We start from the raw sequence: 16,908 nt of genomic DNA on the forward strand, positions 1-16,908 counted from the left end.
AAAAGAATGACACTAAAATGCATGACAAAGTAAGCCAGTAGAGAAGAAAAAGGAATAACAGAAAATAGTTTACCAAAAACAAAGGAAAGAGAGAAGGAATAAAAGAAAACAACAGGTCAGACAGAGAGAAATGCCAACAAGGCAAAAATAAAGCCAATTACACCATTATGTATATGAAACAAAAATGGAACAAACCCTCCAACTAAAAAGCAGAGGATGTCAAACTTACTCAGAGCTAAGTTTAAAAAAAACCATATGTTGCTTCTAAAAAATATGCTTTATATATAAAGATACTGATAGATTGAATGGAAAAATATGGATGGTATAAAAAAAGTTATATACCATGGAAACACGAACGAAAAGAAACTGTTGTGGCTATTTTAGTATCAGACAAAGTCCATTTTAGGGCAAGAAATGTGAGAAATAATGAGAGACATTTCATCATCTTAAAAGAATTGATTTACCAGAAAAACATCATAAACCTAAATTTGTGCGTAGCTCATAAATACCTTCAAAAACATAGGAATCAAAACTAACATAACAAAAAGAAAAGATCTCAAAAGACATCTCAGTAGATGACAAAATGATCAGAACACACAACAGTGAAGATATTGAAGGTTTGATTAGCATGATTAACCAGTTTGGCCTAATTAATACTCAGCAACAGCAGAACATTCATTCTTTACAAGGGCACACAGAATATTTCCCAAAGTAGACCATCACGTGGTCAATAAAACCAATCTCAATGAATTTCAAAAGATAACAGTAATATACATAGTATGTTTCTGACAACAATGAAATAAAACTAGACATCAATAGCAAAAATATAACTAAAAAATTACACAGATGCTTGGAAATTCAACAACACACTCCTAAATAACCCATGGGTTAAGGGAGATATCACAATAGAAATTAGAAGCTACTTTGAACTGAACAGACATAAAAAGTACAACTTATCAAAATGTGTGGGTTGTAGTTAAAACAGTGCTTAAAAAGAAATGCATAGATTTAAATGCATAAATCTCAAAAGAAGAGCAGCTGAAAATCAGTGCTCCAAATTTTCAACACAAGAAGCCAGAAAAAGAACAGTCAACTAAACCAAAAGAATGTAGATGGAAGGAAACAATGAAGTTATTAGAAGAAATCAATGAAATAAAATACAGACATTCCTTGGTGGCTCAGATGGTTAAGAATCTCCCTGCAATGTAGGAGACCTGGGTTTGATCCCTGGGTTGGGAAGATCCCCTGGAGGAGGAAATGGCAACCCACTCCAGTATTCTTGCCTGGAGAATTTCACGGACAGAGGAGCCTGGCGGGCTACAGTCCATGGAGTTGCAAAGAGTCAGACATGATTTAGCACATACAACAAAGAACATCAATAAAACCAAAAGATGATCCTTTGAAGTGATTGATAAAACTGGAGGGAAAGAGAAGAGAGACAGAGGCAGTGAGATCAGATATGAATGTATACAAAGGACTTAACACTGCGTATCTTACAGACACTGGAACGAAGTCTTCAGTATTTCTTCCTAGGAGTCCTGAAAGTGGAGTACTGTCCAGAGATGAGGAAAACCACTCAGAGAAGTCATGGATGGACTGAGTCAGTGCAGAGGTGAGTTTGAACCTTGTTTAAATTCTAAACCCCTGCTGTCTCCTTTTAAGTCCCAGCGTGACAGAGGTGTTGGCTAAAGTGGTCGTGGTAGTCAGGTTACCATAGAGAAATGTATGAAGCCAACTCACTGCACACGTTAAACTTCCACAATGTTGGATGTCACTTATACCTCAATATAAATAAATACGTATATACCAATAGAGACTCGATAAGCAGAATGACGACTTGGGCTGTTTGAAAAACTGCTCGGTCTGAAAATACAAGCTCTCATCTTAAAGGATAAACACCCTCCCCATGTCCCGCCAGATACCCATCTGAGCAGCCTGAGCAGAGAGGCAGACTCGCATCATCTTGTCGTAGGCAAGAATACAGACTCTGGAGCCTGAACCCCCAGAGAGAATGTGGGCTCCATCCCTCCCAGCTGTGTGACTTGAGGCAAGTCACTTAACTTCTCTGTGCCTGTTTCCTCATTTGGCAAATGGGGATGGTGACTATTCCTCCCTCTCAGGGATGCCGCAGGATGTGGGAGTAAAGGGTGTGGTCAGTGATAGAGAAAGTCAGCAAGATGATTCAACAGCCACGCAGAGTCAACCTACCCGGATGCCACCTCGCGGGGACCTCAGTGCTCGCCCTCGGTCTGCAGAACAGCTTGGTGCTTTTTTCTCTTTCTCCAAATGTGCTTCTTTCACTCCTGCCCCATCGGTGTTTCCTTGCAGGGCCCTGGATCCTGTGGCATCTCCCCAGGCCAGTGATGGAGCAGTAGAATCAGCACCACATCTGGAATTGTCCAGGCCTAAGCATGGTCCTGTCCACCCCCCAACCAGACCCCTATCCTGCTCCGAGGGCAGCCTGGGGCCTCTTGCAGTCAGTTTCCCTGAAATCTGAGTCACCTGCACCCCTCTTTCTACCGTGTTCACCTGGTCCACCGTGCTTTGCCTCTGGAGATGCTCCTGGGCTCTCACCAAAGGCCCCCCATCTGTGCTGTTCCCCAACACAACCTCCCCTTCCAGGACTTGAATTCTTCTTAGAAGGCGTTCGTTCTCCCCCCTGAAGGCCCGGATCATGTCTTCTATTCCCAGGACGATATCCTTTATCAGCTGTTTGTAACTGACCCCAAGCTCTGAAGTCAGTACACCGAGCTCCCAGTTTTCCAGGGTGACGTGCTCCATCACACCTTTGGATTTTCGGATGTTCATGGACATGGCTTTCTGGATTTGCCCCAGGTGCCCTTTCAATCTTTCGTTTTCCTCTTCGAGCTCAGAAATCTTGCAGTAACTCTTCCTGTTGCAGTCTTCAAGCTCAGAAATGACCTGCACATACTGGTCCAGTTCCCTCTTTAAGTGAGAGATGTCTCCTAACAGCACGCTCTTATCCTGTTTGAGCGCAGATATTTTTTTCACATTTCTCTCCCTCTCTTTTTCCAGGGCGCACAGTTTTTGATGGCATCTCTTCCAATTTCCCTGAAGCTTGGCATTATCACTTAAAACATTGTTTCTCTCATTCTTCAATCCAGAAATGAGCTGATGAAACCTGCTCTGTGCTCTTTCAAGGGCTCTCGGTGGCTGCGAGAGGTGGTTCCCACCACACTCGGAGGGCCCCTCTGGACGGCCCGGGCTCAGGTCGACCAAATCCAACATCAGTCCTGGAAGAAGGCTGCAGGTTCCCAGGGCCTCAGTCTCTCCCTGCTTAACATCTTCACCAGGCTCCTTGGGGTTTTCTCCCTCAACAAAACAAATATCCAAATCCAGGTTTGTCAAAGCCTGCTGGGAGTGCACGACCCCCTGGCAGCTGCACCATCTCTGAGCAAAGCCCCAGTTCTCTCCTGCCACCGAGGAAGCTCTCCATCCATGCCCCCCTCTCCCAAGCTTCAGGATGGAGAGGTGTTGGAAACAAGCCTCCATCTCCTTTTCAAACTCCTCTATTCTGAGTGCAGACTGGTCAGGGCCTCTGCTAGGAGCCGAGGGGTGATGGGTGGCTCCGGCCTCCTCGGACCAGAAGGCCGATCCAGGAGACGGTGGTGAACCTCCTTCCTCCAGCAGGGAAAGCGTTTCCTCGGCCTCACCGTCCTCCGAGCCAGGATCCTCCGGGACATCCCTGCAACCCAGGCTGGACACCTCCTTCTCTTCTTCCTGTCCTTCGTCCCCAGGGCTTCCCTCTGGGGGAAGCAGAGCGTTTCCAGACCACACAGGGTCTTCCCCCTTGCCCTGAACTCTCCCGACGGCTCTGCTCTGCTCTCCAAGGGGCTGGGAATCCACTGAAGGCGGCCCATTGGCGCCCTGAGACCCAGAGAAGGTGGCTGCAGCGGCTTCTTCCTCTGATGATGATGATAAAAGCCCTCCTCCTGCTCCTTCTCCTTCTCCTTCTCCTCGTTGGAGGCCCCAGACATGCCCGTCCTCGTGTCCCCTCCTGCTCAGGGATTCAGGACCCTCCAAGGACACTGAGGTCTCCCCTTGAAGAACAGGCAGTGGAAGCTCCTGCCTGAGCGCAGGGCAAGATGCTGCGGCTAGGGGTTCAGAAGCCCCGGCCTTCATCCATCTGGCCTTCATCCATGCGCCCTCTGGGGCCCTGATCCCAGCCTCCACCCTCAGGCTCTCCCCGCTTTCCTGATCCGGCTGACACCTGTCCCTGCTTTCTGCCTGCTTTCCGCCCCAAGTCCTCACCTCTCGCCTCTCCAATCTCCACCCTGACCCTGGGGCTCCTCCTCCCTCCTTCCCAGAGTCTTTTCCAGCCTCGGATCCTCTCCTGGGAAACTGGTGATGTGAAATGTGCAAGGCCTCTTGGCCGAGGAAGGCAGTGCAGCCTCTTGCACGGTGGGGGCCCCGGTCGGGGTGTCCTGTTACAGAGGGAGTGGGCAGGGGCCGGGCCTCCAGCACCTGTTGGGTATGCAGTATTTCTAGGGGAGCTTCCAGGAGTAGCAGCGGCAAGGGAGCTGGGCCCGCAGCCCGGCCCTGGGGAGGGCGTGCAGACGCCTGCAGACGGAGAGAGGACCCCTGGGCTGGTCTGGCTGTGAGCTTTTGCCCTGGAACCCAGGCCAGCTCCACGGGGAGTGGTGAGCCGTCCATGGACTGCCCCGGTGGGCAGCCACAGATGAGAAGCAGAGTCTGGTCATCCGAGCTGGGCTCCGCTGGAGTAAACTAGGGATGGGAAGAGAAGAGAAGGTGTGAAACGCCCTTTCTCCCACAGGGGCCTCCCCACTTCTCCGACCTCATCTCCCCACCCAGTCGTATGGGTCTTCCTAACACAAGAAGGCTCTAGTGGACACACAGTAGAGACTATCTGCCCCCCCCGAAGACAGGGACCCTCGGCCTAGAACAGTCCAGGGCACACAGGAGGTGTTTCAAAGATACTTTTGAATGTATTTTTATAGTTACTTGGTGGTTTGGAGGGTAAAGAATCCTCCTGCAGTGCAGAAGACCTGGGTTCAGTCCCTGGGTCGGGAAGATCCCCTGGAGGAGGAAATGACAACCCACCCCAGTGTTCCTGCCTGGAGAATCCCAGAGACAGAGGAGCCTGGCGAGCCACAGTCCGTGGGGTCACAAAAAGTCGGTCACTAACACTTTCACTTTTCATTCAATGCATTTAACCAGAGAGGAGGACTGGCCCAACTCAGAGAACAGACCAGTCTGGAAGGTGAAACCTGGCTTCACTTGGTCTCACCGGGAGCCCTCGGCTCACCTGCTACCATGACCCCACCCCCACGCCATGGCCGCTGCCAGCCTTACCGCCTTTACCTGGCGGGTCCTCCCACCTGGCCCGCCCTTCCGCTGCCCATGCCTGGTTTCCAGCCTGTCTAACTCTGTCCTTCCATTGGGGTCCAGCTTTTCTACGAAGCCCCTCCCACCCAGGGCCTGCTCTCAGCTCTTCTCCACTTTGGACATGACGCAGCACACCAGCAGGCCCAGGGCAGGAGGAAGGCCTCTCTCTCTGGAAACACTCAGGGCTGGTTGGAACCAGGCTTCCAACATTAGGGGACAGCATGGTGCAGAGCGTGGGCTATGGAGACGGGACCTCAGTCCCTTCCAGGGCTGGGAGGCCTTGGGAAATCACAGCCTCCTCCTCTGCAGAATGAGGGGGTCATGGCTCTTGCCCCACAGGTGGTAGGGAGGTTTCAAGGAGATGAAGTTTGCTATGTGGCAGCTGGGCCCGTGCACACAGCTGGGGCTCCCTTCCTGCCCACTCCTCACCCGGGGCTCAAATCGCCCTCTCAATCATTTCCAGAATATTCTTCCAACCCGAGCTTCTTCCCCTCCCTCTCCCACCTCCTGAATGTGCAGCATGCACAGTAGGGCTGATCAGACCCAGCCAGCACCCCAGGCATGGAGAAAGCCACTGGCCTCACCTGTCCATGGTCAGATCCTGCAAGGTCTCTGGGGGGCTTGTTCACTGTTTGTGGGCCGGGTACCAAAACAGGAGGGCCTCGTCCAGCCAGGACACAGCCCGAGGCATGAGGCCCCTCGGAAGACCTGCCTGGGAGGTGACAGGAAAGAAAGAAAAGAAAGAAAGTGAAGTCGCTCAGTCGTGTCCGACTCTTTGCAGCCCCATGGACTGTAGCCTACCAGGCTCCTCCGTCCATGGAATTGTCCAGGCAAGAGTATTGGAGTGGGTTGCCATTTCCTTCTCCAGGGGATCTTCCTGACCCAGCGATCGAACCCAGGTCTCCTGCATTGCAGGCAGACGCTTTATCGTCTGAGTCACTAGGGAGGAGATCCTCCCGAGAACTTTCCTGCGAATGTCACCAACAGCAACACCTGCAGTTAGGATGAGGCAGTATGTCTCATGACTCAAGGCCTTTGAGCCCCCAAAGGCGGCCTCATGGTGACCACTGCCTGTCAGATGAAGAACCCAGCTCGGTGATGGGGAGTGACCATCTGCTGATGAGCAGCGGAATCAGGCCTGGGAGCCACCTCCTCTGACCACAAAGCCCAGGACACCTCCCGCACCCTCACGGTCATGCAGGGTTGTAACTCCCGGACCCCACCCCCACACGCAGTGGACGGAGGAGCTGATACCCAGGCTTCGCCAATTGGTCCCACTCGTTTCCCCAAGGACAAACTTGACCTTGTCTGACTTATCCGCTCTGCTCCCCAGAAATGTGGAGGGGAATGGTCAGCCTTGCCGGTCAGCAGCACCCCTGGGTATAAGTGACCTTATACGGAAACTGAACTTGACCTTGGAGGACTGTATGCAAACTGCAGACAGCCAGGTGGACACCATGGCTTTGGGGCTCCCTGAGTGCGCCGGCTTTTGCAGCAGACGCCCCAGAAGCTGCACCCGAGACTGTGAGCAGACACACTGGTTCCCATCAGCTTAGAGACAAGGGGCTTTCAAGCCCTGGTTGCTCCCAGACCTCACGCCTGTCTCACACCTGAGCTGTCACTGGGGTGGGGGCAGGAAACAGAACAGCTCCTGGTCATCACACGGTCTTCTCTGAAGACAAATCCCCCTGAGAGGACCCCTGCTGCCCAAGGCTGACACGCGTGTTGCCTGGCTGGCACCCTTCTGAGGGCTGAGGGAGTGAGCCTAAATGTTGGGTTGAGCCTGCATCACGGACCTCGTCATGGGCATTGTGGAGGCTGAGCCCACTTTTTCCAGCTATGTGGCAGCGAGCAAGGGTTTCTACCTCTCTGAGCCTCAGCTTTCTGTCTGCAGAGCAGGGATCACCACCCTGTTGGGTCATCAGGACATTGTAAATGAGCTAACCCGTCAGTGGATGTCCATGAAGACCCCTCCTCCACGCACGTGCTGAGCCCCTTGGTCTAGGTGCCCTGTCGGGGTCTTGGCTTCTGCAAGCATCCAGCGCCTCCTCCCGGGGCAGGGGCAGCGATTCATCCTGAATATGGCCCAGGGCATCCTTGAGGAAGACACAAGAGGTCAACAGAGTGGTGGGTGTCCCTGGTTGAACTGCTCTCTCCAAGCTTGTCCCCATCAAGCCCTCCCAAAGACCCTAGGAGGGAATCAGAGCCCCTCCCCTGGTGAGGACAGCAGAGGGCACGTGGCCCTGGCCCTGTGCTCTTGGTCCCGCCAATAAAACTGCCTCCCATGAGCTTCCAGACTCCACTTAGCAGACGAGGAGCTTTGTTTGTTCAGCCAAGACACCCCTAGGTTCCCCAAGGCAGCATCAAAGGCTCCAGGCCCCTCTTCTTCCTGGGCGAACTTCCCTCTGTATCCACCCTGGCACCTGCCCAGGGCCTCTGGGAATCCTGTCCCTCAACTGTCCACAGGCCCAAATGGCCACAGCCAGGTGTACCTGGGCCCCACCCCAAAAGACAGGCAGGGATATATTTGTGGGGCTTCCCTGACCCAGCACACACCCCCTCCCAGTCTGCGGAGCATGTGACAGGCAGCAAGCACCCTGACTGCAGCTACAGCAGTGAAGGCATGGGGTCCAGCAGAAAAACTCAGCTCAGGTCACCATCCACAAGGGGCAGGGGGACAGGTCTCCTGCAGGTTCCCACAGCCTCAGGTACTTCTAACCCGCTTCTAATGGATGATGCTTGCTTCCCACCTGCTTCCACACTAGACCTGAGGTCCTCCAGGAAGGAAACTTGCCTTCATTCTGTCTTCACCGTCATGCCTATCAGGCACACACTAGGTGCTTAATAAATGTTTGACAGTGGATGGGTAGACAGACCCTGCAGGAAGGCAGGTGTTTCTAACTCAGGGTGCATTTATTCAGCAAACATTTATTAAGCTCTTACATGGTTTCCCCGTATCAACTCATCTTCTTTCCACAGAAACAGACCCAGGATTTTATTCAGGGGGTGCAATACATCATCCAAGAGACTACATTTCCCCAATTTCCCTTGAGTGCAAACACAGTTGAGTAGATCTGCTGTGTGTGTCTTCTGGGAAAGTTTCTTATATGAAACTGGCTCAATTGAGCAGGGCTAAGCCCACTCCCAGGCTTCCCTGGTGGATCAGAGCTGAAGAATCCACCTGTGACTCAGGAGATGCGGGTTTGACCCCTGAGTTGGGGAAGATCACCTAGAAAAGGAAATGGTGACCCACTTCAGTATTCTTGCCTGGGAAATCCTCTGGACAGAGGAGCCTGGTGGGTTGTTTCCAATTTTTACCTACTGTAGGTTTACTCCATGGAGTTGCAAAGAGATGACTCAGCGACTAAATAGGTAAGGAACAAGTAATGGCTCAGGTGCTCTTCTAGGGGAGGAAGAAATGGAAGTGGACAGGGAATGCCCCGTGCCCGCCTCACCTGTCCCCAAGTCCTCACCTGCTCTCAGCAGACTCCTGCATTGACCCTTAACTGGATCTCCTGCTTCCCCTCCCATCCTGCCCACAGTTGCCAGACATGCCCCCCTAAAATGCATTTGAAGAATTGATGCTTTTGAACTGTGGTGCCGGAGAAAACTTTTGAGAGTCCCTTGGACTGCAAGGAGATCCAATCAGTCCATCCTAAAGGAGATCAGTCCTGGGTGTTCACTGGAAGGACTGAGGTTGAAGCTGAAACTCCAATACTTTGGCCACCTGATGTGAAGAACTGACTCATTGGAAAAGACCCTGATGCTGGGAAAGATTGAGGGCAGGAGGAAAAGGGGACGACAGAGGATGAAATGGTTGGATGGCATCACTGACTCAATGGACATGAGTTTGGGTAAACTCAGGGAGTTGGTGATGGACAGGGAGGCCTGGAGTGCTGCAGTCCACGGGGTCGTAAAGAGTCAGACATGACTGAGCGACTGAACTGAACTGAACTGACCAGCAACACACCCCCCCCTCCCAGTTCCCCCTCAATCCACTGTGCTGGAATCTGGCACGGAAGGCTGCCCAGGGCTGTCACCACCGCCCCTGACACTCCCTGCCCTGGCTTCTGTTCACAGCACCTCCTTGTCCCCTCCCCACCCTGGTTCCCGCCTGCCTCTGCAACTCCGCACACGCTGTTCCTCCCGCCTGCCTGGGAAGGGTAACAGGTCACCTGCCACCTCCTCGCAAAGCCCTCCCCTCCCTTCCATACCCCGCAGCAGCTGAGCACTCAGTCTCACTGAAATGGAAACTGGGTCGGGTTGCCCTCCTGTTTCCAACCCTTCCATGCTTCCCACTGCCGTGAAAGATAAAACCCCTGCCAGCCCAGCCTCCCCACCCCCATCTCAGCTCCCTGGATGGACCTTCTTCCTCCCGCCTTGGGGCCTGGAACCCCTAGTACCTGCTGCCCGCACCTCTCCTCCCCACACTTCGGCTCACCCCACCTGCTCCTTGTCGGGGCCCCCCGACTCTCCCCCAAATGAAGCCCCTCCCTTCCATAGCACCCCATCCTCAAACCCCAACCTGTGACCTTCCAGTTACTGTGTGACACTTTGTGACCTTCCGGTGACCTTCCTGTGACCTAACCTGCGACCTTCCAGTTACTGTGTGACACTTGGTGTCCTGTCCAGTTCTCCTCAGAGACCCGGGGGAGACCAGACCCTGGCCACACCTCAGAATCATCCAGAAGCTTTTAACAAGTATCTGAACAAGGCCTCAGCCAAGACCAATTAAAAGCAGAGGGGTCTGGGCGCGGCCCTGCTAGGCGCTCAGACAGGCCTGGCTGACCGGCCAACAGGTCTGTGGGTGTCTTCTGCCCACAGACCTTGGGTTGTTTCTTGGTTTTCTCCACTGGCTTCCCACATGATCAGAACTAAACATTTTTGTCAAGAGCTTAAAATCACCATTGGAACTAGGTGGAGATGAGGAAATGAAGAAGAGAGAGAGAGAAGGTAAAAGAGGAAAAGAGAGGGAATGGGATGCAGAACGGGAGACAAATTCAAAGATGCTAGAATAAGCAAGAGAGAGCAGAAGGAAGGAGGAGGGAACAGATGAAAGGGAGGTGGCAGGAGGTGTCGAAGGCCACCACCATTCTGCTGCTCATTTCTATTTGGATTTTGTTCTAATACCCAAGTTGACTTTTGACTCAGTTCTACAAATACTTTCTGAGTCCCTACTACGTGGCCAGCCCGGTTCTGGGGCAGGACACAGCCATGGGTAACACACACAGACCTCTGTCTTGAGGAGGAGATTCAGGGGAGGACTCTCCCCTGACACAAGTGATGAAATCAATTCTCAGAGACGGAGAGTGACTTGCCCAAGGTCACACAGCACACATGATGGGAGAAGAGGACCAGAACTCGGGTCTCTTCCTTCCTGCCCCTCTTTGCTCAGTCTTGTCAGCCCTCCCTACTTTGCAACGCTCTCAGGAGCATTTGCCTGTAACTTTCTGTGCTTTTAGTTTTAACCTGCAATTATTTTGAAAAAAGAAAACAAGGAACACAGTGACATTTAGGCACAAATATTATAAATGTGTCTGGGCTTTTCTTTTTCTATGCATAGACACTTAAATTCTTCCCAAAGTCTGCTTCTACAAAATGTTGACTTTTTCTTTGTGCATTTATCATGTGATGGTATCAAAAAATTATTTCCGCAACTTTTGCAGTTTCTACAACTTCTGCAAAGCGGTATTTTAGGGCCACTTCATTATAATCTCTGATGTAAGGAATGCCTTCACTTACCAAATCAGGTCCTTCTGATCAGACATCAGGGTTGTTTCCAATTTTTACCAACTATAAACAGTGTTGAGGTACTTTTAATATTTAACAAATGTTCAGAATCTTGAGGTTTTGCTCAATTGTATTCGTTTCACAAGTAATGGAAATGACCTTTTTCATAAGACCACTGGCCGTCTGTATTACTTTTTCTGTGACTTTTGCCTAGGCTTTTATTTTTGACATTATGGACACTATTTTAAAGCTCTAGGAGTGAATGACAAGTGTGTGACATGCACTTCTGCACAGATGCAAGCCCTGAGCAAGGAGAGACTGCCTAGACTTGAGGGAACAAAGAAAAGATTCTCATACCTGCCACCAGGGGTGCTCTGGGGCTGAGAAGCTGACCTGAGCACTTTTCCTGAAGCCGCTGCCACCTGGAGTGGGGGATCTCAGCTCTAGGCTGACAGCCAGACACTGACAGAATAAGAGAGTGAATTTTAATCTCTGTACAGGCCAACGTGTTACCCTACAGGCCAGGCAACAGCCCTTGGGCTGTCCCCTATGGCAGCGATCATCATGTCTGTTTCCCCTACAAGCCTTTGAAGAGCGGGGTCACCTCTCCAGCCCCTCATGTCCTGGCATGGTGCCTGGGACATGAACACTGTCTGGGGCACACTTGCTAAAAGCATTCAGACATATCTGACGATGAGCCTTGCTTATCCTGCAAAACCGGCTTCCCTGGTGGCTCAGTGGTAAAGAATCTGCCAGACATGCAGGAGATCACCTACAATGCAAGAGACACAGGTTCAATCCCTGGATCAGGAAGATTCCCCGGAGAAGGGAATGGCAACCCACTTCAGTATTCTTGCCTGGAAATCCCATGGACAGAGGAGCGTGGTGCGCTGCAGTCCACGGAATCACAGAATCAGACATGACTTAGCAACTAAACCACCAACATCTTGCAAGCCAGAGTCCTGTTAAATTTTCTTTCCCCTGGGATCCTGAGTAAACACTCCCTCCCCAAACTCCTCCCCAGGTCTGGACTTTGTCCTTGAAATGACTGTTTCTTCAGGGAGCTGAGTTCCAAGCAATTTGCTCTAGAAACTGTATACTATGCGATCCTAGGTAAGCAAGTGCCTCCTCTGTGGGGTTGGAGACAAGGGCACTGACCCCTGCCTGGCAACCTCCCAGCATCGAGGAGATCCTGTTTGGGAAAGTGCTTTGTAAATATGAAGCAAATAAAATATCCTCTCACAAAGATCATCCTCACCATAATTCACACCATGACACCCAGAGTCTTCAGATGTAAGTAACCAAGGCGGAGAGGCCTGGGTGGAGGCACCCGAATAATTTGTAATAATTTTCCCTATGACACCCACTTGCCAGGGGCTAGACCGCCCTCTGGTTTCCCACTTTCTATACCTCACTTCAGCATTGCCATCTTGAGGTGGTCCCTTCGGCCAGAAGCTTCTATTTCCCATGGGCATGAAGCAAATATCTCCTTTGGGTCATCTATTCACTCAGTCACTTGCTCGCCAAGCATCTCACAGCCTGTGTCCAGGGACTGGGATTTACGGCTGAATGGTACCCAGTTGGTGATGATGAGGAAGGCACAGCTGTGGGGAGGTGGGCAGCCAAGTCTGGCACAGTGAGCATTAGGGACCCTAAGGGTGGGTCATGTCATGATGGGGACACCAAGGAGTGAGTGAGCTGATATGAAATCAGGAAAGTCTTCCTGGAGGAAGTGGCATTCTCACCAAAAGTAGAGAAAGAAGCAGGGGTTTACTGAGAGGCCAAGGGGAGCAGACAGTGGTAGCCTTTAGACCCAGGGAAGGTGAACAGGCTGGAGGAGCAGGAGCTCAAGGTGGCTGGACTGGGCTGGAGGAAGGGCTCTGCGGTGAGCCTGAATACATGGCTGGAGAAGCAGGGCCCTGAATGCCGTGATTAGGAGTTGGAGCTGGAGCCCCAGGCGCTGTAGCTGCTGGGGGCTCATGAAAGGAGATCATTTGGGTGTTACACCATTATCCACAGAAAGGCACTGACGACCTGCTGTGGCTCTTAACCCCTCTGGGTCTCGCCCCTTTGGAAATGCAGTCAGCCTTGGGAATTCATACACACATGCAATGATCTCAGAACTCCAAGTACAATTCCATAAATGCACAGCCCTGGGTAAGGGGCAGATCGAGACCCTGAGGGACACTCTCTGGCTTTACAATGTGGTTATCAATACGTTGGAGCATTTCAATTTTAAAATCGCAGGCACTGCTCCTCCGTGAGCTGGTGACTGGCTGGCACTTCGAATCGCCCAGCACCCCCTCTGCAGGATTTCTTCCTCTCCAGGTGGCCCTTTCTGACTCCAAGATTTGCAGAGTCCTGGCTGTCAGTGCCCTCTGAGAGGAGGACAGCCTGGAAGACTGTGACATACCCCGTGGCCCTGGGTCCATTCCCCTCCCAAGCCCCAAGGTCCCCAACAGTCACCCACAGACTGTCAGGCCCCTCCGCCTTCCTCTGTCGGCACCCTCTTGCCCTAGGCGGTCTTGTCATCCCGTGTGGGCAGGGGTCTTGTCTTACTTCCCAGCCCCAGTACTGAGCTCACCACGTCACATGGAGTGGACACCTGTTAAACGCTGACTACTGACCCACCGACCAGTAGTTACTGGAGGAGTGTGGCACCCCCCAGCGCACCCATCCGCCGGGGCGCAAATCCGTCCCCATCACTTAGTATCTGTGGGAACCCTGGGACCCTCCATGCCGCCACTTCCTCATCTGTAAAGTGGGGATAAAAGAGCACCTCCCTTGAAGGACGCTGAGGGACAAAAGGAGTGGACAACAGGTGCAGAGCACCAGAGATGGCATCTGGTGCAAAGATCCCCTAATAAACACAGGGGTCATTTTGTACCCACAAGAAGCTGGTGAAGAAGCACATCAAGAACTAGAACCGACAGTTCTACCATCTCGTGGGGCCTCTATAACAATGCATCTAGTAGGGTGCACTGGAGTGTCCTCCAGTGTCCTCCCCAAGCTTCCTAAGTTGATGTCCCAACCCTAGGACCTCAGAACATGAGCTGATGTAGAAATACAGTCCTTGCAGACAAAGTTAGTTAGGATGGGGTCATTAGGGCGGGCCTTAATCCACTGTGGCCAGTGTCCTTATAAAAAGGGGACATTTGAATACAGACACATATAGCAGGAAGACGACGAGACACAAGGAGAAGACAGCCAAGGAGAGAGGCCTGGAACTCATCCTCCCTCACAAGTCTCAGAAGGAATGACCCTGCAGACACCGTGATCTCGGACTTCTAGGCTCCAGGACTGCTGCTGAGATCACCCAGTCTGTGGTCCTTTGCCAGGGCACAGCAGGAAACCCTCATGGCACTTACCTCTCTATTTGATCAATAGGGAAATCGAGGCATAAAATGAAATGACATGCAAGGCTCCTGGGGCTCCCAGAGGGCAGGGCCAGGCTCTGGGCCCACCAGGTCAGGGGACTTGGCCCTGCCTGTCTCCATCTGGGAGAAATACTAATGTCTGGAACAAGAAGCTGATCACCCAGGTGTCGGGCCCCCTCGGAGGGACCATCAGAAGGGGATGGGAGCCCTTCTCTTGGAAGCAAGAATAAGCCACGCAAGAAACACAAACCATGATGAAACAGACACCGACAGCCGAAGTAAGCCCTTGCCAATGACACTCTCCCAGACAAGCTGCTAGATTGCTAAAAGCCAGAATCAGTGACCGTCCCATGACATTTTATACTGAAATGGTCCCCGACATTTGTTCCATGTTTAAAGGGCTCGTGTATTCATGCTCCAATGGGTTCTTCACTCTGACACACTCCGAAGGCAGTGAGTGCTGCTAGCCCTTCGCCCAGCAGAATCCACAGGGGTTAAGGCCCCAAGTTCACAGGGTCAGAGATGACAGGGAACCTAGAACATCTGAGACGCAGGCTGAAAGGGGCCTGAACCCACCCCCGGGGCCCCAATGATAGAGACTCAGACATCTGTGACCCTTCCTCCCTCCTTGCACTTGATAAATATCTATCAAGCTCCTTCCCATGTCAAGTGCTGTGCTGGAGCTGGGGTTGTGGCAGAAAACAGAGAGGACCTGAAGGATTCTGTGTGTGGATGGAAGGAAGAAGGGAGGAAAGGAAGGCTGGTGACAAAGAAGGCAGGGTGGGGATGGGGGCGACACAGGGCACCTCACAAGGAGTGGGGGCGGGGTCCTTGCACTTGCACGACCACAGAGGGTACACGAGTCCACTGGGCACCGCAAACCCCAGCAAAGTCTTGAGAGCATGAGCCCCTTGAGAGATGCAGTTCTCCTCAAGTTTCCTTGAGATTTTTCAATGATTAGGCCTGAAACATCTAAAAAGTCACAGATGTCTATCAACAAGGGGCTTATAACAGATGGCACCCAAGCCACTGAATGCAGCCACTGACGCGGCACCAAACTGCTCAAGATCCAGCTCTGGCCTCAGGGTCCCAAGGTAAGGACAGCATCTTGGAGTCACAGCCCTGATCTGGCCCGTGTCCCCTTGCTGGCCTTGATTCTTTGGAGACCCTCCTGGGTCTCAATTTCTCCATCTAGTCAGTGGAATTGCACCTGGCTTGCAAGGCTGCTCTAAAGATTAAATGAGAGAATGTAAAATGTACAAAATATTTACTCATCACTAAAACACTTAGGTGTTCATCCTTTCCCTTAGATAAAAGAGAGAGTAGCAGGGCAGAGAGATTGGGAGAATAAACGATGTAAACCAACAGCCTAAATTAAAGTCTTACATTTATGAAAATTACAGAAAGGATTCTAAAGGACAATTTCCATCTCTATACCATTTATTTTCTGAAATTACAAGGTGCCAATATCAAAGGTACACTGCTTTCCTTTTATCTGATGAACCTACGGAGGAAGAATGAACAGGACACGCAAAGGTGACACTGGCAGGATGAAGTACTAAAAAGAGAAACTGTGATCGCAGACAAACTCATTATTAAAACAATCTAGGTGGGACACACTCCATGATCTTGAGGAAACTCAAGTTCCAGTTAATTTGAAATAGACTGTCCAGGCCGAAAGATAATAATGATTTTTTTTTTCAATGAGCCATCTTCTTTGGGCTAAGGTGGCTTCCTGATTTTTACTTAAATGCAAATTGAACCAGTGGGATCCTGATCTCTTGGAGGGAGCCGAATTAACTCTTCCTTTACAGGGAAGCAGCCTCGTGTGGGAGAAACTGAGCACCCTGGACTCACGTGCCGTGTGGATCAAATCCCAGTTCTGCCTCTTCTGAGCTGTGTGGCAACAGGCCAGTGCACTGCCTCTCTGAGCCTCAGCCTCCTCCTCTGCGGAGTGCAGACAGTGATAGTACCCGCTTCACAGATTTATGAACATTAAATGATGCCTTTGAAAGCACCGCAAGGTGCCAAGCACATGGCAGGAGTATTATTAAACACATTTTGCTCTTCTAACCAGTTAGATGATAGCATAAGTGCCCAGGCTGCCCTTGGCTCCAGAGCTTCAGAAACTTGGTCAGGGTCACACAGCTGGTAAGCAGGAGAACCAGAGAGGGGCCCAGCGCTGCAAATTCTCTACTGCCCCAGCCTTGGGGGGTCTCCTGGGGGCCGCTGCTGGGGCGGCAGCTACGGAACCCCTCTGACCTGGACCTGCCCTCGAGGGGCTCACAGTCTAAAGCAGCAGAGATGAAGAGGCACATACAGGACCACCAGGCTGGGAACCGTGGTCACCTTTGGAGCTGTGAGGGAGTGGGAAAGGCTGACTGCTTTCCCAGGGAGAGGGTGGATTGGGGAGGCAGGGGCATAGGACAGTTAC

General features: G+C 51.7%; 1 protein-coding gene across 1 annotated transcript in view; it reads right to left on the reverse strand.

Annotated features, from left to right (window-relative positions):
- Positions 1–16,908, reverse strand: part of C22H4orf50 (chromosome 22 C4orf50 homolog) — a 59,097-nt gene that overhangs the window by 29,473 nt on the left and 12,716 nt on the right. The window contains exons 4-8 of the mRNA XM_065914117.1: positions 7,352–7,463; positions 5,952–6,079; positions 4,639–4,746; positions 4,273–4,445; positions 2,209–4,090 (exon numbers count right to left, since the gene is read on the reverse strand). Of these exons, the coding sequence (XP_065770189.1) occupies positions 2,209–4,090; positions 4,273–4,445; positions 4,639–4,746; positions 5,952–6,079; positions 7,352–7,463 (2,403 nt within the window). The remainder of the gene's footprint in view (positions 1–2,208; positions 4,091–4,272; positions 4,446–4,638; positions 4,747–5,951; positions 6,080–7,351; positions 7,464–16,908) is intronic.

This window comes from Muntiacus reevesi, chromosome 22 (genome assembly GCF_963930625.1).
Source record: "Muntiacus reevesi chromosome 22, mMunRee1.1, whole genome shotgun sequence".
Lineage (NCBI taxonomy): Eukaryota > Metazoa > Chordata > Mammalia > Artiodactyla > Cervidae > Muntiacus > Muntiacus reevesi.